This window comes from Podarcis raffonei, chromosome 2 (genome assembly GCF_027172205.1).
Source record: "Podarcis raffonei isolate rPodRaf1 chromosome 2, rPodRaf1.pri, whole genome shotgun sequence".
Lineage (NCBI taxonomy): Eukaryota > Metazoa > Chordata > Lepidosauria > Squamata > Lacertidae > Podarcis > Podarcis raffonei.
The window spans coordinates 17,461,691-17,486,250 of NC_070603.1; the positions used below are offsets into that span (position 1 = coordinate 17,461,691).

The 24,560-nt window shown below is 43.3% G+C and overlaps 1 protein-coding gene across 3 annotated transcripts in view; it reads right to left on the reverse strand.

Moving 5' to 3' along the window:
* CA10 (carbonic anhydrase 10) overlaps positions 1–24,560 on the reverse strand; it is a 341,120-nt gene that overhangs the window by 63,053 nt on the left and 253,507 nt on the right. For all 3 annotated transcript variants that reach the window (XM_053375135.1, XM_053375134.1, XM_053375137.1), the window contains exon 5: positions 8,414–8,599. In XM_053375135.1, the coding sequence (XP_053231110.1) occupies positions 8,414–8,599 (186 nt within the window). The remainder of the gene's footprint in view (positions 1–8,413; positions 8,600–24,560) is intronic.

The following is a 24,560-nucleotide window of genomic DNA, read 5'->3' on the forward strand; positions in this document are numbered from 1 at the left end:
AGAGGAAAGTGTGAATTCTGAAGAAGGGCCACGTTTCGGTTTACTTATTGTTTCAGAACGTGCAAATTAGGTAGATGCATGTTTAAACATCTTCCTTCATCCCTAGCAGGCTTCGGGATAAATATCTGGCAGGCTGGTGCTTTACTAGATGTTAACAACAGGATGCTTGGAAATATTTCCTGAAGCTTGGAAACCCTAATCACAGAAGACATTTGTAGGAAGAATCAAGTGAAACTTGCCTTTTCATTTTGCTACAACTGAAAGTCTGAGCCTTTCCCAGTTTCATCCGCTTTCCCATAAAATGCATGCTTAGCCCCGCAATACGAAACATAAATCTTTCCCCGAAAGGCACTCGCTTCAATTTTTTTACTTGCTATTTCAAGTGAGTAGAAATAAGGATGTCTGTGTCATGAATCCTGAATGTACGTGGCACAGAATTGATTCGTGTCCACAGGAGCTCGGATATCCTATAACTCTATTTGCATAATGAAATCTACGTAGGGAATCCAATGTTTTTTCTTCTCAACTAGCACTGTGACAAGAGCAATATTACAGGGAAGACCCTGGGCTCTACGATGACACTCATCACATAACTGTAAAACCAGTGCTAATAAAGAAGATGTACAACTGCAGTCTAAAGGAAAAGGGGAAGGCAGACGAGAACTCAGTCAGTGAGGTGGAGGAGAACTACTTTTGTGCCTGAAGGGGTTCGGGAAACCCTCAATGCCACATGACGGACCCAATGACTTGAATGGGGCCAATTTCTGAAAAGGGCACCCCAAAATGTGAGCCCTGCTGCCTCAGATGCATAGCTGTCAACTTTCCCCTTTTCTTGCGAGGAATCCTATTCAGAATAAGGGAATTTCCCTTAAAAAAAAGGGAAAAGTTGACAGCTATGCTCAGATGATCAAAACCCACACGAGGATCAATCCTCAAAATACCTTGCAAATGCATGCATACCTCTCTCCATGGGATGCGGGTGGCGCTTTGGTCTAAACCAATGAGCCTCTTGGGCTTGCCGATCAGAAGGTCGGCGGTTTGAATCCCCATGACAGAGTGAGCTCCTGTTGCTCTGTCCCAGCTCCTGCCAACCTAGCAGTTTGAAAGCATGCCCGCGGAAATAGATAAATAGGTACCACTGCGGCAGGAAGGTAAACGCTCTGTCTAGGGGTACTTTACCTTTTTTAAAAAAAACCTTTACTTCTCTCCACTGTTGCTTATCCTGCCCCCGCCACCCAACTTTAAAGGACGAGGGGGGGGGAGAAAAAGCTTACTATTGTTAAAGAAGGGAAAGCAGTGGGAAGGAGTCCAGTGGGCAAATGGGGTGATGACAAGGAACCCTAACCACACTGCGGATTACACAATTCGAAATGAGAGTTCTAAACGTCCTTCATACCAAAACAGCCCCCCCCCACATTTGCCAATCCCTTTGCTGGTGGTAAATTGGGAGGCATTTGTTTCAGGGGCTCTGATTCAATACGCTCCCCCATGTGGCAGGGGAGGGAGTTGGGTGCAAGTTTCTAAACAAGGATTATATCAGTAGGTCATGGAGATGTGTAAATAGAGGTGCATTTGTCTTTTAAGCTGATATTACGAAACTCAGTCCTACAGCTCGGTCTAACAAGGGAAGTACGAAGAGCAACAGTTACAGTGTCCAACAGTCTGCTCTAACCAGTGATATTTTGGTTGGCATTTCGAAACTGCTGTCACTTTCCATTCTCCTAGACTTTGGGCTGGTTCATTAACCGCGGTTTGTTCCACCCATTTTTAACCTTCTAAAACTGATGGGTCATTGTTCTGTCCCTGCACACTCTACATATATATTCGCACTTGCCATAACTGACAATAACTCTTAATGGAAGATAAAAATCAAGTAGATTGAGTTCAACACAGTAATTAGTTCATATTTGCATCTGCAGCCTTTTTTTAATTACCTGTCAACAGATTAACAATTAAAGTTGCATAATATGGAGATTGGCTTTGTTTTAGACAAAGGAGTTTATAGAGATGTCAAGGCAAAGATTCTGCAGAAACTAGTCTGCTGTTGCACACTTCTTCTTCTTCTTCTTCTTCTTCTTCTTCTAAACCTATGTTGCTCCCTACACTGGAAAAAAGCTGCCCCATCCCATTTCCTCCCCTCCCCTCTTTCAAATCCTACTTCCGATTTGCAGGAAAAAGCTTGCATTCTTTACCTATTCCCACAGGCATCCAGCTTTCCCTAAGCTTATACACATTCTGCATTTGTCCATTGCTGACTTCAGCTTGTTAATTTGGGCAGATTCAGAGCTGAATGCTCTCTAAAGTCAAGTCCTTCTAAGATGAATGTATACAAAATGGATTCGGGTTTTTCATTTATATAAAAGATTCCAGTAATTGAGGACTGCTTTATGAACTGAGATATCCTCTACACAAGTAATTTTCTCAAGCAATCAAATCCTTCAGATATCTTTTCCCAAGATCATATTCATTCACCTTTTCTCTCTTTGAATTTTTTCATCTTGTAGATTCAAAAGATGGGTGCACAGGAAGCAGTTTGTTAGAACTGCAACAGAGATGAATGCTCTTATCGCACAGATACATATTCCATTTGGTCACCCAACTACTCTGCTTAAGCAAGGATACTTTTAGGGGAAAAATAAGAGGCTGATCCACAGGTAAACTAGCATGATTTCAACTGTTCAATTAAGGTTAACTCAGTTCACTGTGCTTATTAATTAATTCACTTGCTAATTTATATAAATGTCTTCAAATGTAGCTATCTACTACATTTATTGTGCAATCCCAGGAATGTCCATTCAGAAGTAAGTCCCACCATGGGGCTTATTCCATGGGAGTGTGTACAGCACTGCAGTCTTAAATGCATTGTACATGAACAGATATATGTTGTTGTTGTTGTTGTTGTTGTTTAGTTGTGTCCGACTCTTCATGACCCCATGGACCAGAGCACACCACGCCAGAGCACTTCTGTCTTCCACTGCCTCCTGCAGTTTGGTCAAACTCATGCTGGTAGCTTCGAGAACACTGTCCAACCATCTCGTCATCTGTTGTCCCCTTCTCCTTGTGCCCTCCATCTTTCCCAACATCAGGGTCTTTTTCTCTTCTCATGAGGTGGCCAAAGTATTGGAGCCTCAACTTCAGGATCTGTCCTTCCAGTGAGCACTCAGGGCTGATTTCCTTCAGAATGGATAGGTTAGATCTTCATGCAGTCCATGGGACTCTCAAGAGTCTCCTCCAGCACCATAATTCAAAAGCATCAATTCTTCGGCGATCAGCCTTCTTTATGGTCTAGCTCTCACTTCCGTACATCACTACTGGGAAAACCATAGCTTTAACTATACGGACCTTTGTTGCAAGGTGATGTCTCTGCTTTTTAAGATGCTGTCTAGGTTTGTCATTGCTTTTCTCCCAAGAAGCAGGCGTCTTTTAATTTCGTGACTGCTGTCACCATCTGCAGTGATCATGGAGCCCAAGAAAATAAAATCTCTCACTGCCTCCATTTCTTCCCCTTCTATTTGCCAGGAGGTGATGGGCCCATTGGCCATGATCACAGATGTATGTAAATAGATGCTAATTTAAGCCCGCCTATTGCCTGATGCTGAAGTTACAGTCAACATGAAAGCCATGGATGGGAATCAGCTAGCCAAGAAATAGATTTCCTGCACTTCACAAGCAACCTATGCTGATGGAGCACAAGAACTTCCATGGTCCACGTTGGTTAGCATGTTGACTAGGACTCTTAGACTTTGGGTCATTCCTGATCCTGTGTCAAGGAGCTGTCAAGGAGCCAGGTCATCCACAGGCACATACACAGAAGGCATGGAATGCAATTAGTTTTGTTTTGTTTTTTTAGCAGAAATAGAAAACACAGCAATGTCCCCTGGTTAGTCTTAACTTAACGGAGGCATTGCTGAAACTAAGCTCTAGGCATGCCCTCTGGACCTGTCTGGTGCACTGCTCAGCAACGTGCAGGGCCCCTCTGGAGCAATGGGTAAGAGGGGGAGGAGAGTGAGCAGGACTGGGACTGTCCGTGTGCATGCTGTGACTCACAGCTTCTAATCCTGTCCCAGAGGACCTTCCTTCTCCTGACCCACCTTGATCACTCAAGTCTCCTGCTTCTATCGGCTCCCAGCTCTTCCCTTCTGCTGATTGCTCCTCAGTGTCCCATCACCAGGCTCCGGGCCCTAAGACGTCATCTTCAGAGCCCTCCCTGGGGGACTCTTGGGCTGGTGGCTCCCAGTTCTCCTCCTTATCCAACCAGGCCCTGATATCCTCTCCAATGGTTGTGTGTGCATCTTAAACACATAGTGAACATGATCCCCTGCTACTGCAGAGTTTGAAGACCAGATGCCAGGATGAATGAGAAGGTAGGATAGGGATGCCAGCAAAATGGTTTGGTTGGCCATTGCTTGTATCTGTTATTTGATGCATTGGAGCCATACATTTAATACATACAGCACCATCTTGGAAGCACCACTGCAACCACCAAAGCAGTAGATATAAGAGACAGATTTAAAGGTTAACACATTTTGGACAGCTTTACTGTCCCATAAAGTCATCTAATTATTTTTTTTGGGCCATCCTTCATTTGTTTCCTAAAATATCACAGCTACCTCTTGATTTGCATTTTATCTCTCTAGCTATTTAATACATTGCCATGTTGACTTACATTGCTGAATTTGAACATTCATTTGTAGTCCACAGAGGTTTTGCTATACTGCCCTTACATTAGGCATATGTTCCCTCTTCTGGCTCTTTCCTCCAAGGCTCAATTTTCTATGTTAATAAGCTTATCTTTGAGCTCAAATACTTAAAACTGACCTGTGTCATTTCCCATTGAAAAGCTCCAGAATGTAATGCAGATAGCCTGTGGCAAATTGCAGTTCTGAAATTCAGCAGGAAGAATGATGATCCAGTCAACGCCCCCATTCCAAATGCAAGGCATCAATTGTAGGATGGGAAAAACAAACTCCAAGAGTTTATGGTATAGTTTCCCTCTTGGTTACGGTACTTTGTGTTAACTACACTGTTGAATTCTGGGTAGCTAGAAGCCTATCTCTAAAGCACTTAAAAACAAGCAGGAATCTACCCACAATTAAGAGGGCATTAATTAGGATTTTTTTTCAGACCAATGTTGTGGTTGAATTAATTGTGACCCCCCTCTCACCTCCCTGAGAGGATGACTTCTTTTATTCATACTCAGCAATATATTCCTGGCAAAGTACACCAGGCTTTTAACCCAGGAGCAGGTGGTATTTGAATATGCAACCCAGACTTAAAACACATGAGTCCCCAGCCCTCCTTTAAAAAGATGAATGCTAAATTTAGCAAATATGTTCACTGAGTTGTATCCATCAAACACATCCTCCCTCTCCCCCTCCATTTGTTCTAGCCCTCCCTCCACCGAGCAGATCAGGGCATGGGGGGGTGTTGGGTGCATGGGGAGAGCAACCCCATTGTGAAGCCACAAGTCTTTGCACTAATGGTAGGGCTTTGGGGGGTTCAACCATAGCGTGTGAAATCAGCACACGGGTGTCAGAAGTTCGAGTTGTAAGTAATTTCATGAAAATACTGTTTCTTGACTTTGTCAGGCAGTCACCTACTTTTGGAAAACAAAGACAATGATTGCCATCCATTTTAATAACACAATTTGACAAGGCTGCAATTAATCTACTGCTCTTTACATATCTGTTGTTCTGCGATACCAATGAAAATGGCAGGCGTTAATTGACTTATCACTACTTGGTGATAGATGGCATAGGCTGCAGAGTGGCTATTCATCTTCAGCAGAATAAACTCCTGCATTGCTAGAACCTTTTGGTGCGTCAGAAAGAATAACAACAGGATATTGAAAGAGCCTTTTGTACATATTTGTAAGAGGATGTACGTCTCTTATTACCATATCTGTTTGTGCTCTCAGGCACATCCTGTTGGGAACGGCTCATGATCATATACTGGGGTCCAGCAGACCTTAAACCAGGAACCGACCGCTTTATATTTTTTTGCTGAGGAACATCCTGCTCAACAAAGCATTCCCTGACCACTGATATCGGCTGAGGTATTTTGCTGGTCACTGTGGGGGTTCAGGAAACTGGAATACTGCATTTTTTAATATTGTTTTATGATGTTTATGATCCATTGCATTCCTCTGAACCCTTCTTTGAAATTCTTCTAGATCATGGTATATGAATGAATGAGTGAATGAACAAATACATTCCCAGTTTCTCCTGATGCATGAAACCAACATCCTAAAAGCATTAGAAACAGGCTGGGTTCTCTCATCTAAACAATACATTTGACCTCACCCACTGATTTCTCCTAGCCCCTGATGACCCCTGGCTGGCTGTAAAATCTCATAAAGATCTCCACCTTCCTTCTTATTGGAACCATTTTGATTGTCTCAGCAGACTTCCCCCTCCAAGGTCATCTGACTCACTGCTTCTTCTCTGGACTCAAGCCACTAAAGTCCATATTGAGTCTGGAACTTGACCACTGCCCTGAACTGCCCCACTAAGCAGCAATGCTGCTGTTCTTGGGAGGGCAGCACCACAGCACCACATCCTTCTGTGGACTATGGCTGATCCACCCTCCTCCAATCCCTCTGAGGACAGATCTTCCAGCATTATGATAGGCCTGTTTGACTTAATGGCTGGCTGGACTTCTGTTCTAGCATGGCCTTCCATCTGATGGTTTCCTGGGTCCCATACTAAATATGGGCAGGTGCCAGCCTCCTCTCCTGATGCTCTTTGGGTTGGACCGGATTCCTGACAAGACTGCCCAGAGCTCTGATGCAAACTGAAAGCTTCACTGAAACAAGTAAGATAAGCATACAAATCCCGTTCATTTCTCTGAGGCAAGAGATTATCTTGATTGATTTCATTACGGGTCCTTCTTTGCTTGTGAAGAACAAACAAACAAAAACCACCCTGAGAGTCTATAGATAGACCTATTAAAACGCCTAGAAACTATTGTGTAAAATGGTAAGAACTCTGAAATTAGAAAGGCATTTGACTCTACAGCAGTGACTCTTTGCCTTCCACCCCAGTGTCCTGTCTTTAGTCTTCCACATCAACGTGTCTGCTCAGGAATGCTCTGCTGTGTCCTGCAGAGGAATCTGGGGGTATATTCAAGGGCACAGCTGAAGCCTATTGGGCGCATTCTCAACTAACACTGGGTGATGGCGAGAACCAGTAGCTGTGGATTGCAGAGAGACAGGGGCGGAGGAAGGGGGATTGGTGGAAGCGGTCCGCCCCAGGTGTCATCACTGAGGGGGGGTGATGTTCAACTCACCGCCTACCCCGAGCCATTGGGGGAAGGGGCGGAGCTGCGCCGCTTTGCCGGCAGCTTTCCCCCCTTCCCTCTTTGTTTTGACAGCTCAGGGGAGGCTTGGGAGTTGTGGGCAGGTGGCGTGCCATTGTCCCCAGCTCCCGGGCTGCTTCCTGGGGAGGGGGGAAGAAGAAGAGGAGGAGGAGGAGGAGTTTGGATTTGATATCCCGCTTTATTACTACCCGAAGGAGTCTTAAAGCGGCTAACATTCTCCTTTCCCTTCCTCCCCGACAACAAACACTCTGTGAGGTGAGTGGGGCTGAGAGACTTCAGAGAAGTGTGACTAGCCTAAAGTCACCCAGCAGCTGCATGTGGAAGAGCGGGGAAGCAAACCCGGTTCACCAGATTACAAGTCCACCGCTCTTAACCACTACACCACACTGGAAGCCTCCCCCAAGCTGTCAAAAGGAAGAGGGAAGGGAGGGAAAGCTGCTGGCAAAGCAGCACGGCTCCCTCCTCCCCGCCCAGGAAGCAGCCCGCCATGGGTGGCTCGCTCCACCCCCAATGGGTGGCTTGCTCTGCACCTATGGGCAGCTTGCCCCTGAGACGCTCGCCCCGCCCCATGGCCCCTGCCCCCGGCTGCACAGGATATCTGCCGCTCCCGGTGCCGGAGCAGGTAGCTCTGCTTCTGCAGAGAGATATTGGTTGTGGTTGGCAAGCTGTCTCGCTGGGGAGTTGGCCCACCACATCCCCATTGCTGAGCTTCTCTTTGAGGAACCCCTGATAAGCTTCCAGGGAACCCAGTTTGAAAGCAACAGGCTTTCTCTTTAACACCCTTTAACTATTTCTTTCCATGGTTTTGAGTTGCAACAAGCACATCCTTGTCACCAGGGGCAAAGTGACTGATTCCAGAAAGAAAACCAAGCAAAGTGCATGAAAAATAAAAGAATAAGCAAGCGTAGCTAAATGTGCACAGTGTATTCTAGTTGCAGAATTTCTATGTTCCCATTACATAACTGATGGTTTTTGTATTTTGCAAAGTGCAGGAATCCTGTGCTGAGGATAGAAACATGAGGAAGTCAGCTCCCCAGGGATCTTAAAAAATAAATAAAATAAAATTCTCTGCAGAGCTTAAAGCATATTGACATACCTCTCCAGAGAAAGCTTGTCCATTCAGAAGGTGTTCTGATCCCTGACTGTCTTCGCTTCCAAAGTGTAACCGGATCTCTTCCAATCGGTGGCTGTATGTCATGGGTCCTCCAGAGATATTGACCAAATGTTCTTTGTCCAGTCGTAGAGAAACATGCCTCCCTGTGTTATACATTGTCCCACTGACCTAAACAAAATGGAAGTGGGGAAGAAAAAGCATGAACTTTGCAAGTCTTGGCTTGCTTCAAGGTTGAAATTTATTTCGTTTTGGTTTCTGTTTGTTTTTACTTTTAACTGTCTCCTGTTGATCTAGATTTTTTTTTTAAAGGCTGTGAGGAAATTCACAAACCCATAAGGGCTTCATTTCCCTGCTTTGAGCATTACATTATATATTGAATTATTTTAATAAGTATACATATTTCATGTAAAATATGTAAGATATATACACACACTTTAGCTGGAAGTGTGTGAGGAACACAATAAATGCGATTAGTGTGCTTCTAAATAAGTAGGAGTTTGAAAGTATCCTTTATACGAGACTTGAATAATGACTTCATTACCGGATTTTGGGCCCGAGAAAGGGGAATATTTCATTGGAAGGATTAATTATTTACATTGCATTTAAACATATCAAAGATTCAACTCATTTATTCTCACTGAAAAATTTATAAAAAAACAATTGGCTAAAAGCAGAATAGACTAGCTTTGCAAATATACAGATTCAAAAACATGTGGTAACCTTACATCCTCCTTGCCATCACTGAGGGCAACACTTCTGTCCCCAGAAGTCAGTTGCTAGTGGGCGGGCAAAGTCACTATACTAACTTCCTGGAAGTACAGTGGTGCCTCGCAAGACGAAATTAATTCGTTCTGCGAGTTTCTTCGTCTTGCGGATTTTTCGTCTTGCGAGGCACGGCTATTAACGGTACTTAGCGGCTTTAAGAAAAAGGAAACAAACTCGCAATTAAGAAAAAGGAAACAAACTCGCTATTAACGGTACTTAGCGGCTTTAAGAAAAAGGAAACAAACTCGCAAGATGTTTTCGTCTTGCGCAGCAAGCCCATAGGGAAATTCGTCTTGCGAAGCGACTCAAAAAACGGAAAACTCTTTCGTCCTGCGAGTTTTTCGTCTTGCGAGGTACCACTGTACACTAGCTTTTCAGAAGTGGGAGGGAGATCACTATGGTGAAAATGCATTGTTTTGGCCAGTGCATTTTCTGCCTTGTCCCTCTTTACCCTCCCAGTAAGCAAGAGTGACCCATCTGACCGGAAGCTAGTGTAGTGGCTGGACTCCACCCAGCAAGCCACACCTATCTGCTCCACGACAGTTACTACAACATGGATGGTTCACATCTCTTCCTCCGACTCATCTAATTCAGGGAAAAATCTCTACTAACTATTACAATCCCCATCTTGGTTGGAAGTTCTGCATTTAAAGGAAATATTCAGCAATGTCTAGAGAACACGGTGACCATGTACATATGCAATAGACAATTTTTTAATAGAATTCCTTCAAACCATAACAAGTCCAAAATGAAATCTTTAGTCTCAAAGTCTCTGAAAATCTTTAAAAGACTACATGAGCACTGTTACACAGCATTTGATATTTTCATTTACATATATTCATTCGAAATAAGATGGGTTTATGAAGCAATTCTATATCCTCCCACCACGCTGACAAAGAATTCTACGAAACAGTAGTCAATATCTGGAATCACTGTTCAGTGTTGGACATCATATTGGCTGAATACACAAAGCTTCACATCTTGTCTTTTATTGTACAAAGTCTGGTGCCTCGCTTCATTTAAAGATTTTCAGAGACCTTGAGACTAAAGATTTCATTTTGGACTTGTTATGGTTTGAAAGAATTCTATAAAAGATTGTCTATTGCATATGTACATGGTCATCATGTTGCCTGGGCATTGCTGACGTTCTCTTTGCAACACAGGGGTTTGTTTGTTTACTTATTTAAAGAAAATATGCCAGTTCCTTTCTTCATGTTTCTGTTTTTTTAAAAAATGATATTTATTAAGATTTTTCCATTATCAAAAAATCAAAGAAAAGCACAAAAACACAAAAAAGAAAACGAGACAAAAAAAGAAAAGATTTAAAAACACATAAAATTCAAAGTCTTCACTTTCAATAACATATTTTCCTGACTTCCCCCCACCTCCCCCTCTTGTATTCCAGTTCAAATTGTTGGCTCAACAAGTTCTTGTCCCCAATTTTTAACCTTTTTACATTTCAGTCATTTTAGAAAAACCATTTTTAACTTTTAAACTTTTAACTTATAAATTTATAACTTATAACTTATAAAAATCAATAATTACACATCTGTTCTCATTCTTAAAGCCTTTTTCTAAAGTCGACCTAAATTCCCTTCCGCGATTTCCCCAATTCTCATACAGATAACAAAACAAAATAAAAGCAAAACAAATTATAGTTATGCCCCCTTTGGATTCCCAAACTCCACCCCCCCTTTCCCGGTTCCAATCCCAATAATCGTCCATCAATCAATCTACTCTCAGCCTGGGGATCTCACGTCCGAGGCTCTCAGTTCTCTCTCAGTTCCTCTCTGCTGGCTTTTTGGATAGTCCTTAGTATTAAACACCAAATCTCGGAGAAGCTCTAGTCCAATAAAGTCCATATTTCTTCCAACCAGACCTCCATACTCAAAAGTGGAGCCTAAGTCTTGTTTCTTACTCTTTTTAAATCCAAATGTCCCAAAAGCTCCAACTTCCATCTTAATCAGATTTGTAAAAAAACCTTTCTTCATGTTTCTGTTTGTGGTTCATAGCCACTGGGTTTCACTGTCGGATCACTGACACCTGGGCGTTTTGCACTATATTATTTCCATCCATTCACTATTACATTTATATCGCACCGTTTCTCCAAAGAACCCCAGGTTCTCTTCCACCTCCCAGTTCCATCCTCGCAACAACCATGTGAGACAGGTGAGGCTGAGATTGTATTGCTCAGAGAGTTACATAGCAGTAAGGGATTTGAACCCTAGTCTCCCAGGTCCCAATCTGACACTCCAACTGCTCCAACACACTGAGAATTATGTTCACACCCGGATGATATTAGCAGAGCAGGGAAGAAACACAATTTCCTGCCTTTCACAAGCTTCAGTTACAAAACACACTGGTAGCAGCGGGAGGCTAAAGTAACAAACAGTGTGGAGTGTCGTGATCGAGACCACCAGTGCATAAATAGATTTATTGTTCAACTATGAAGAAAACCAATGCATTTTTAAAAATAAAATAAAAAGATGCATGTTTTTACTGATGCCACTGTAAAGGCAAAGAAGGACAATCTGCCCTTCCCATCGCCTTGCTCAAGCTTCATTGGGATGAATGGGGCCTGTCCAAGAAGACAACAGTACTCCTAAAATTGAAATGACTGCTCCAGCAAGTCATCCTCCCTTGGGCCTCAAATCCAGCATATTGTGATTTCTTGCTGGCTACCTGAAAAAGTTGATGGTAGGAAGAGCACAAAAACTAAAAACTCACCGAGTCACTCTACATCTACATTATTTTTGGAAGAACTCGCTGTCATTAGTCCCTTCCTTTATGGAAAAATAAAATTTTGCAGAAGATCTTTTATGACCCATCCCGTCCCTGCTGATTTCCCAGTCAATAAAACCAGGGTGTTGCCAGTATGTTGGTTTGCTGACAATCAGACCAAAGACTCTGAGACTGAAAGGAAAAAATGAAATTGCATCTAAAGAGTATAATAAAAACAGTGCTCCTGTATAGCACCCATTCATGCCACTAAGACGCATGCTGGAGACTTTTCTTCCTAGTGGATTGTACAATTCCTTCTTGCTCGAGTTCAAGGTAATAATCATTTTTCTTCTCAGCAGTTGTTAGGAAAATAAAAATAATAAATCACCAGACTGGATACAAACAGTACATTTAAATTATGCTAATTTGTATTAAATAGCGGGAACTATAGCATGGCATGCTTTGTTGAGCTTTAATTTGAAAGGAGTGTCTTGACAATTACATATGATACCCTATAGTTAGTACATCACGCACCATAATCATTAACCGTGCCGCTGTGTCATTTTACCCGTAATAGCAATTACTGTGCTCAAAGGTCTTGTTCTGTTGTTGCTCATTCCCTTGTAAGAAAAAAAAGTTGCATTATAGAGATGCTGTGATAGAAGTTAAGGTTGGCCATCCAGAATTCTGCGTCATCCTGTTTCTAATTTCAAAGGAAAAGTGTGAAAAGTTTCTATTTGTCATATAAAGTCATTTATTAATGCCTGGAGTGGGGGGGACCCCACAAGTCGAGGAGCTTTGTGCTTGCCCTCTAGTTTATTACCTTGATATTTGCATGTGTAGTAAACAAATATCAGATTTGCTTTAATATTGCAATGAGGGCTTGCTTCACTGAATCTGAGCTCTAAAACGCTGAGCAACTGAGCACCCCTCATTGATTGAAAAGGCAGTTTGCTATTCTGAAACGGCACATTGCTAAATGTTTAATTCATTTTTGAATGCTCTTGAAATATATTCAAAAACCCATTACTTACTCTGCTGGGTGCAAAACTTAAATTAGGCTACCCTTGCTTTCCTTTTTTTAAAAATGGTTCAATCGGAGTACTAACACAAACCTAATATCTCTCTGTGGATTATAAGGGAGAGGTAGCAACATACACAAAAGAGTACCCTAAGTGTAGCTCTCTTGACCAGCTACACTCTGGGGTAATTTAGGAAGTATTCCTAAGACATCCAGGCAGCGATCTGCATCAGTACTCTTTTCCACTTGCCCCATGGAAACTTGCTTTTACCTGATCAGTCTGCTTGGTTTGCTAGCCTGTCCTAGAGAGCTACAACTCTGTTCGACTGACTGCTGATCTCAGCTTGCTTCGCTAGAGTCCCTGGAACATCAGACGGCAAGGACTGACAGGTGTGTTTCATAAGTTTCAGTTTACATGGGTTTTCTCTGGACTTTGTTCCTGGGACAAAGTTCTCAGCACTAGCTGTAGGTTCTGGAGGGCCCTTAAGCAAGATGACCTCAGTGGGTTCCACTCCCTGAACTGCCTCTCCTGATGCAGGAGGTATGGAAAGATGACACCTCACCCCAAAACTCCTAATCACATCTCCCAGTGGCTTCATACAGATGTTAAGCAGCACTGGTGGGAGGCAGGACAGAATGGACTTGTGCAAAATGCAACAGGTTAATTCTCATGGTGCCAGGAAATAGCTGTCCCTATCTGCTACTATCTGAAAGTAGGAATGGAGCCACCATGAAACAGTGGTGCCACTCCACGTCTTGGAGTCAGCCCAGGAGACTACTGTGTCAATGGCATCAAAAGCAACAGAAGTCAAGGAGAATGAGCAGAGTTGCCCTTCTGCTATCCCTTTAACAACAAATGTCATCAATCATAGCAACCAACCATGGTACAGTTTTTGTACCATGAAGGCAGAGTGAGATCAGTCCAAATGCTCAGTTTCCTCCAAGCATGCTTAAAAATGGACTGCAACTGCAAGGATAGAGCAGCGTTCTCCAACTTGGTGCCCCCAGATGTTTTCGATTATAACTCCCATCAGCTTCAGCCAACATGGGCAATGGTCAGGGATGATGGAAACTTTAGCCCGCCATCTTCTACCAAGTTGGAAAAAGCTAGTGTACAAGCTTCCATTGTGGTCCAGCTTTGACCCATTTGCTCCCCTTCTTTCAATTGCCAAGGCAGCTGCAACTAACTTGCGGGCTTCAAACAGTACATATGCAGTTGAACTGGAGGGTGAGCCTGGTAACAGCCTCAAAATTATAAGTACCCATTGAGGAAGATGGAAAGTACCGGTACATATATAACGTACCATTAACATAGCATTTTCATTGGCCATGGAAAGCCTTCATAAGGTTGACTTAGGCTGCAAAATATATGGAGATGTAACACAATGAAGCAAACGCTGATATTACGTTGCGGTCTATTTTAGTGTAGGATGATGATGAAGAAGAAGAGTTTGGATTTGATATCCTGCTTTATCAGTACCCGAAGGAGTCTCAAAGCAGCTAACATTCTCCTTTCCCTTCCTCCCCCACAACAAACACTCTGTGAAGTGAGTGAGGCTGAGAGACTTCAAAGAAGTGTGACTAGCCCAAGGTCACCCAGCAGCTGCATGTGGAGGAGCGGAGACGCGAACCCAGTTCCCCAGATTACGAGACTACCGCTCTTAACCACTACACCACACTGGCTACACACTACACAACACTGGGTGTTTTCTGGGCAAAGGCCTAGAGTAGCCTTTCCCAGCCTTGGATCCCCAGATGTTGTTGGACTACAACTCCCATTGTCCCTGACCACTGGCCTTGCTGGCTAGGGATGATGGGAGTTGGAGTCCAGGAATATCTGGGAACTCAAGGTTGCAAAAAGCTGGCCAACAGTAAATCATGTGGGGTTTTAAATCATACAGGGAGTGTCCACAAGTAGAGAAGCTTGCTCTTCTACTCATGGAGGACTGTAAAGACAGGAGAAGTGATGTGCTGGAAATGACTAGGTCTACCAGTGTCCCCCTCCCTGAAATAAACACCTGAATAGAACTTCTAAATATTCTTAAAACGTTGACTCCCAAGCTATATTTTTTAGGTCTTGAGCCTCCAATCACCAGCCATACATGGAAATCCACCTGATACAACCGCCTGTTTGGATTCTTGTTGAGTTTTATTCAGCATTCCGTGTTGCTCAAATGCATCTCTAACACAAATGTCAAGGTCTACCATTGCTGTGCATACAATAGAGTTCTTCATTCACAATAACATCCTTTGTCTACGGATAAAAATTGTGCAGGGAACAAACTAGGGTACAAAATAAATCTGCGTCCTTTAGAAGGCTAAGCTCTTTCTGCATTCCAGGACACAGAACATGGTTCTCAAGGCAGTGGCATGACAAAAGGGAACAAATACAGGACAAATGTAGGTTGTGCAATCTGCATGTCATGGATTATGCTTTTGGCTCAGCATAAAAAGGTACTTGCTTTTTTGTGTGTGCCCAACTTGGTGCATTTCCAGTTTCAGCCAACCAGAGAGCACAGGGAGCTGCCAAATGGATGTACCCCAATTTTCATTATGAAGAACCTTTTTCTTCCCCTCCAATGTACACCTGTGTTCTTTCAGAAGATGACACACATACCACCATTGATGTACTGCCACTATCTCTTATGCAATGGCCAATGCAGTTGGTTGAGTGACTGTTAAGATCATCCTGTGGCATGGGCATGTTGTGTAGCGCTGACTAAACTTGTGGCCTTTTCATCTGACTGGAGTAAAAAAAGGATCCCTGGATGGTTAAGTCCAGTCAAAGGCGACTATGGGCCGAGGGAGCCAGTGTTTGTCTGCAGACAGCTTTCTGGGTCATGTGATCAGCATGACTAAACTGCCTCTGGTGCAACGGGAAACCGTGATGGAAACCAGACCACACAGAAACGCTGTTTACCTTCCCACCGAAGTGGTACCTATTTATCTATTTACACTGGTGTGCTTTTGAACTGCTAGGTTGGCAGGAGCTGGGACAGAGCAACGGGAGCTCACCCCATTGTGCGGATTCGAACTGCCAACCTTCTGATCAGCAAGCCCAGTAAGCTCAGTGGTTTAGACCACAGTGCCACCCATGCCCCATCTGGAGTAGTACGGTATCAGCAGAAGTATAGGTAATACAGTACACTTATGCTGCTGCTGAGCCACACAATGCTCCTATTGTGACTCTCTTATGCTCTGTTTCTTATTAAAAGAAAACAAAAGAGTGGCATGGCTAAATTGGAAAGGTGGAAAAACGCTCAACATCTGAAATCACTTGATGTGCAGAACTGCTTATTCAAGTTGGCATCTGTCGTGACCATGTATGCAGTGCTGAGCTTGTTTTTATTGACATGGCACGAAGTAGCCAAGTTAATCATGACCCAAGCTATGAAATGTTGGATTTCAAATGTAAGTTTAGAGAGGATTTGGAGAACCTAGCTCCTCAAATGGCTCTGTCAGCCTTGGTGAAATAATCTGAGGACTAGGCAAAAGTGATAAATATATGTATTACTCTTCATTGGATAATGTCATAAGCGATTATAATTTTGGAGAGAAAATCCTGAGAAGAGGAAGGCAAGGCCTGAAATGACTGGAGAAAAGTGCACAACATTTTATTTTATTTTTTAAAAAAGGATTCCAGGCAAGCAATCTTCCTGCTAATAAAAACTGCACCCTGAAAGCATCTGGTTGGGAACAGAGCAATAATGTCCACCAGTGCTTTTTTTCTACTCTCAGTTTGACTCAAGAAAATCACCATTTTATAGTTCAAATCGGGAAAAATAAATACAGTAAATGGACAAAAGTACATGCACTACACTGGGAAAGGAAATGAAGCTGCTATTGGAGGTGGTAACAACGAAACTAACCAATCACCATGCTGGATTCCAACTCCTACTTCACACATTAAGCACTCGCTTCCGCCTGAGACTCAGGAAACACCATGACAGGAAATGAGGCTGCCATTGGGGGTAGCAACGGAACTGACGATTCACCGTGCTAGAGAAGAAACTATTTTTTTAAAAAAATTGCTAGTTTATTCTCTCGTTAGATTCACAAAATGTTTAGGCATATGCGTCTCCCTGCATTCCCCCCGCCCCAAAAAAAGCACGGTTATCCACACTGGAGCACGTGGGGCATGCCTGTTCACTCAGAATGATGAAGTGAGTTCATCAGGCATACATCTGATGTATGTGGAATGTGTTGTGGTGAACAGATGTGGACCTGCAACATCTCATGTACAGCATTTTCAGTTCTCTGACAGTTATAATTCCTTAGGAAACTGCTCATTTAAGAACACAACACAACACAACACAGCGTAACATAAAAACATAAGAGGAGTCTGTTGGATCAGGCAATCTAGACCAGCATCTTGTGCCCACAGTGGCCAAGCCTATGGGAGCCCCAAAGAAGGATTACAACAGCACAACAAAATGTAACTAAAGCTGCTTCAGGATCAGTATGTTTTGCTTCTTGGGACAATGAACTATGTTAACCCATCTTTGAGGAGTTTCCCACTTCTTAAAACACTGCAACCACGTGGAATTTCTCATGCTACCTATATTTACGTAATTGCTCTCTATTTACCACAGTGCATGTCGTTCATACAACAGTCCTGTCCAGTGAAATGCTATCTGAGAAATGTTCTTGTTTGTAAAGAAAAGAAAAGAAAAGAAAAGAAAAGGGGGGTGGAGAGCGAGCTACTGAATGCCATTAACTGCTGCTCTTTGGTTCTTATTAAAAGTCAGACCGTAGATTAAAGGAGGAATTACGCAACAGCAACCATTAGCAAAAATGAGGTATCGTTTTTCACTATTTGGATTTCATACCTGATTAAGTTCAGCGCTGCATTGTGTAAATGGATATAGGGATGTTCTTCTGGTGCCAGCCCCAGAGTCTGGGAGCTCTCTTTAGGTTTGCCAGTAATGAACCTCATAGACAGAAGGAAGGTGTTCAGAATTCTTGTTATCCTCTTAGACTTGCCCCTCTAATATGGAAGGAGTTTCCAATAAAAGCTGGGACATATTTTTTTTTTTAACAATATTGCTTCAGTAGTATGAAGCACAAATGACGAAGTCATAGGAAACTGCCCTGTGATACTTGGATGAAGGGCAGTATAGAAATGTAATAAATGATGATGATGATGATGATGATGATGATAATAATAATGATAATAATAATAATAATAATAATAATAATAATAATAATAATATTGTCCACTGATTAAGCAATGAGGAAAGTCCAGTACTAAGGGCTGGAACAAATGATCTCCTAAGATCAAACAAATCTGTTGTTTCCACTGTCAACTTGATCGAGACTCTTACTCAAGACTTGTAAATCCAGCATTTTACTCGCCTCTTGTTCTTTCCTCCTACTGTTTTTAGTGTATAATGGTTCAGTTTATTTTTCATGCCGCTTTTGCATTTTTTCCAGAGGCCATTCTGTCATTTCTATTTTCTCATGTGATTTTTTTTCCAAATTAGAAAAAAGGTCTGCTCATATACTAACTGCCTTGCTGTCCTATGAGACAGACTGAGGGCAGAAAACACGGCATCTGAGCAATAAGAAACTCCAACCACAAGCACAAATGTTCCAAATGGGACCACAAAAGCTCTTGAGAATGATGGGACATGATGACAATTGCTTCACAGTGGAAGCCATCTTTCTTCCCCTACATTGCAAAGGCAAAAATGAGGGTCACTTTTGGCCGGGGAGTAGATCTTTCTCTGCCCCCACCCCTGTAGGCCAACTGTGACAGATGGACATTGCAATCCACCATTATGATGTCGGATTATTTTCCTGGAGCAGACATTAAGCTAACCCACCCATAAGTCCTGCAATTCCCTCTGCATCACTTCCTTAAAATTGCTTCTTCCAGTCCACAGGGACAGAGATTGATCTTAGGGATAAGTTATGCGGGTGGCGCTGTGGGTTAAACCACAGAGCCTAGGACTTGCCGATCAGAAGGTCAGCGGTTTGAATCCCCGCCACAGGGTGAGCTCCCATTGCTTGGTCCCTGCTCCTGCCAACCTAGCAGTTCGAAAGCACGTCAAAGTGCAAGTAGATAAATACTCCAGCGGGAAGGGAAATGGCGTTTCCGTGCGCTGCTCTGGTTCGCCAGAAACGGCTTAGTCATGCTGGCCACATGACCCAGAAGCTGTACGCCGGCTCCCTTAGCCAATAAAGCTAGATGAGTGCCGCAACCCCAGAGTCAGTCCCGACTGGACCTAATGGTCAGGGGTCCCTTTACCTTTACTATGCATTCTTGTTAGAATATCGGAAAGGTCCCATTTGACTTCTTTAAGAACTCTCAGGTGGATCTGCTTATTTTAAATATGTGAACTCCATCTCTTGTCATCACTGCTTGCCCCAGTTCCTCAGACTCCTTTCCTGAGATAGTTGGTTCAGGTACTGACATTTTCCCAACAAATACATTTAGAATATCGCCAAATTACAGTCTGGTCGCCCAGAATCTGCTTCATGGTTACATATGGGCACAGAGCTCATACACTACAGCACATCAAGATTTCTTTAAAAATTACAAATAGGATCTTGCCAACGGCACCTAAATGCCAACACAACAGCCTGCAAAACTGTTTTTCAGGTACTGGTATGTTCCCTGCAGTGTTTCATCACACCCAGCAGAGAGCGCTGTGAGCCCATTGCATACTAGTTATTAAATGCATACTATGTTTACTTCCCTGTGCTGAGAAGGAAAGAAAGAAACATAATCTTTTGGGTAAGTGATACCACTATAATATGTGACTTACAGTTGCAAAGGCATTGGTATCAGCCATCTGAAACAATTGTGAATATGGTCCCAAGACTCCAGTATACTTCCAGCCTACAGCTTTGAGTTTTCAGGGTGCAGTCTCAGCAGATTGCTTGAAGGTCATGAGATAAATTATATTTCTAGTAGATATGCTTTCCTGGCAAAAAGCCAATGATTTGCCCCGAGTTTCACAGGAAAAAAAAGAGGACTTAAAGCTAAGCAACAGAGTTATCGATAATGTGTCACTTACTGAGTGAGAGCCGCCATGTAAGTGCTTAGCTTTGAAGAACAACAGAGAATGGATCCAATGTTTGATGGGTGGGAGGGAGTTCGTGTGAAAACGATCAAATATGAAAGATGAATGGAATGATTTAAATAATGTTTTCATCTCATGGAGAATGAAGGATTTGAAAGGGGGAACCATGCTAATTAGTCGAAAGAAAGCTCCACCTAAGGTGCCCTAGTTTCATAAGCATCATGGATTTTAAAAGGAGGGGAGGGGAAAATTCAGATTGAAAGGGGCGGGGGAGGTTTCAGTTAAAGTCCTATTTGTTGCTGTTCATCATTACCTCTGCAATAAGAGTTTGGGTGTTTACTTTGCTAAATTGCTCATCTCTGAGATACCTGGAGAAAACCACAGAAACGGTGAAGTCCAATTTTAGTGGCTAATGAGCACAATATGTCAATTCCCTGTGATCAAGACAATGGGCTTCAATAATGGATGTGCCATTCTGTATGGAAGAGAGAAGGAGAGAAACAGAATTCTAATACAAGCACCACAGGGTCATGCCAGTCATAAGATAATTATGTACCATGAGCAATTAAAGGCATGGAACGTGTCCTGATGCACTGTAACACCCCATGGGGTTTATATGCCACATGCTGTCTTTCAGGGACAATAAAGTTCCTTATTATGGTCACATTACCATATTAATTCAGCAGTCTGGGCATCGTAGTTACTATGAAGACTACTGCAGATCTAGTGGAGCTTACAGTGTTTAGTGCTAACGGCTGGACAATAGAATGGCCCCTTATTTTCTCCGGCCAGATAACATTAAGATTTTACACTACAAGGGGCTTTGGTTCCATGAACAGGTGATTTATAATAGTTTCCCCCCCTGGATACAGTCCTGAGATTTCACAACTGCAACAAACATGGAGTAACAAAGAAGATGGGGCATTCTGACCATTTTTGAGGCATCACAAAGCTAGTACATGATGCTTTGCAACTGCTGCAAGAATATCCCTCGGGGATTCTTGGCAGATGTGCTGATGCAAATGTTAGAATCTGGGTCCTCTTGTATTTCCAGCTCTTATTCCCATGTTACGTCCTGTTCTTGCAAACCTTTCCTGAATACTAAATATAGATGAATAGCATCGTATTTAGAGATTGCGGGGTTTGCCAGCAAAATACACACAAGTAGCATTCTGGTCCACACCAGCTCTTAAAATCCACAACCTCAAGCCAATGCTATTGATTCTCAGGTCTCATGTAAATGGAGAGAACTGTGCCTTTAAAAAATGAACAAATAACAAAAGCATTTTGCTTACAATACAACAATATCTGAAAGCATTTTATTTTCAATAAACACAAGGGCAACACTTGAGTCCTGGACTGATTTTGCCTATAAAATATGGACAGACTTCTCAAGATGAATCAGGTGTGTGTTCATTTTGAGGAGCACGGACTTTCAGACAAAAAAATATATCAGCCTGGAACCTGCTTGCCAGCTTTGAATTTGGCACGCTATGTAACAACCTGGTCCTTCACTACTTCAGCAGAGCAAAACAAGAACACAAGGACTTTCTGCGGCTGGGGAATTGTAAGTACTTAGTCACAGTGGGTCAAGAGAAGTGTGACCAAAACTCCATTTGTGCAATGGGGTTTTTCTTGATGTAACTTCCTGCCCCCACCGCCCAGCTGTCTCTGATGGTCAAGGTACAAGGCATGGGGAAATATGGTGGGATGCAAGCATGGGGGCTGCCTCAAAAGAACATGAGAATCAAAGAGAAGAGCTGGTCTGGTCTTGTCCCAGATGAGGCAGAAGTTGGCAGGTGGTGAGGCTGCAGGCAAATTAAATGCCAACTCCACTAGTGTATTTCTCTCCCCTGCCAGATTGGCATAATGGGAGGGCTTTGTATCCAACCTCTTTTCATATCTCATTTCTCCTTCTCTACTACTGGAGGAGGAAGGGAAGCTGTGCAGATTTCCGCAGCTGGATCCAGAAGTTCACCTCAATAAACTACATTCTGCCTTGAGGCAGACCCTTTGTGGAATGCAAGGATGGCAAGGGGTGAGAGGCTGCAGTAAAAATGTGCTCATTTCAGGCCCTACCCCTATTAACAGCCAGTGTGGCTTAATGGTTAGAGTGTTGGACTAGGACCTGGGAGAACAGGGTTTGAATCCCCACTCAGCCATGAGGCTCACTGGGTAACCTTGGGCCAGTCACTGTCTCTTAGCCTAACTTACCTCACCTTGTGAGGATGAATGGGGGGGGGGAGGAGAACCATGTACACCACCTTGAGGTCCTCAGAAGATAAAGGTGTCATATAAATATAAATAATAATAATAATAATAATAATAATAATAATACTTTTAATGGTGTGCTTGTGGGTGTGCAGACTGAGCTTAATAATTCCGGCCCTTACAGAACAGCATCTCTTCCCATATCTGTCTAATCAATGAAAGTCGAGCTCAACTACACTCCCAGTTTTTACAATGAGACTAGGGGAGGAATGTCGACATTTCTAACTTTAAAGAATGAAAGCATTTTTTTCTCCCCATTCTGAAAACACCAGAGCCAGCAGAAACAGAACCTTGGAGAGCTCCCTCATGCATTGCTTGCTGCAAGTCAAGCTTTAAACTGTTGTAAAACACCACTTTGAAAAGATGCAAATCAATTTTGTAAAAGGTTTTCTTCCCTTCTTAAATAAAAAAAAAAATCAATTGCAAATAATATAATGTGGTCTGATCTTATGCACAATCCCTCTGAGAGAGGGATGCCTGAGAAGAGTACACATTTGACCGATACGGAAAATATGTCTGTGTTCTTCTTTTCTCATTTCTTGCTCCCTCTTCCCCTTTACATCTGCACCATGAATTCAGTCCCTTTCTGCTGCTGTTGCCAAAAAAATAATTAAAAGGTGCTGCCTTGCCTTGGACACAAATGTCTCACCTGGACATTTTGCCCAGAAGAGAGTAGAAGGCATTTTATAGGCAAGTACAAGGTCTTCTGGGATGCGGTTGGCGCTGTGGGTTAAACCACAGAGCCTAGGACTTACCGATCAAAAGGTTGGTGGTTCGAATCCCCATGACAGGGTGAGCTCCTGTTGCTCGGTCCCTGCTCCTGCCAACCTAGCAGTTCGAAAGCACCTCAAAGTGTAAGTAGATAAATAGGTACTGCTCTGGCGGGAAGGTAAACAGCATTTCCATGCGCTGCTCTGGTTCACCAGAAGCGGCTTAGTCATGCTGGCCACATGACCCGGAAGCTGTACGCCGGCTCCCTTGGCTAATAAAGCGAGATGAGCGCCGCAACCCCAGAGTCGTCCGTGACTGGACATGATGCTCAGGGGTCCCTTTACCTTTACCTTACAAGGTCTTCTGAGCCTAGTCAAGGGCTGGTTAAAACTGATCTCATGCACTGCTCTGCCAAAACGCAGTAAGTTTGCCTCAACCTGGGGGCAAGAGGTTTTCTGAGAGATTTACTAAGTGAAATAGTTGATTTGTTATGCTGTATGTCTTAAGGCCTCTTTGAAACTCACTGGGACTATTTTCAATACTGGTGGAACCACCGACAAGTTTTATTTTGTTAAATTTGTTTATTGATTTCTCAAAAATTAATAAAAACATTTATCTATCTATCTATATAACCTGGGTGTAAGGGGCTGGTTTGCAGAAGCAGCTGACTACCAGTAGCAGCTGGTGCTCATTGGGACTGGTGAGGTGGAAGGCAGGATGACCAACAGTAGATGGCGCTACAGCTAATTATAGTTTTGTCCTCCTCCTCCCCCCTGCTGAGTTGTACAAGCACAAGACTGGGACTAAGGAGGAGGGAGCTGACAGACAGAGCCACCCTGTCGATCACTTGTAGCCACAAACAATACCAGGTCAGCTGCCAAATGGGATCCTCATAACAGAGGGTCCTGGTTGCGTGTGGGACCCAAGAGCTCACCTGATAGGGTTAAAATGGGGTGGGGTGGGGAAGGAGCAAGAAGTCCTGGCCATTCCCCTGGGATCACACCAGGTGATTTTAGCCAATAGCCAGTGGGTGGCATGATCCCAGGGGCTTTTAAAAACAGCAGTGTGATGCAAGGAGGGGCACTTGCTTCGCACTGTTGAACACCTGCCCACCGTCCCTAGCTTGGGTAGAGTCGCTTGGCCTTGCTTTGGTTTGGGTCACCTGTTTTGGAACAGGGGCTGGGGAGGAATTTTTCCATTTGGCAGATTGACTTTAGCCATTTGGTTTCCTCCTACCCCTTAGCAAATCGTCACAACTTGTAAGGTGGCGGTTAGGCATTGGCTCAGTTGGATTGTGGGGAGAGGAGGTGCGGCCATCACCTGCCCTTCCAGGAACTGGGTATTCAGTTAAAGGAATCTGGGGGTCCTGGATCTCGTCTGAAGTCCGCTTGAGGGGCTAGGGCCATGCCAGGACCACAGGAACCCTGGGGTGAGCTTAGGTTGGTACTCATCGGCCTTGATCCCTCGTTTGGTTGACCCCATTTGACGATCACCCTGAGAGTGGAGCCAGTTATGGTGGGGAGTCAATGCCTAAGCCAATACCGCTCACGTGGTTGTATTTCAATAAAGTTGTAGCCAAAAATGTTGCCCCAAAACTTAAACTAATATAAGT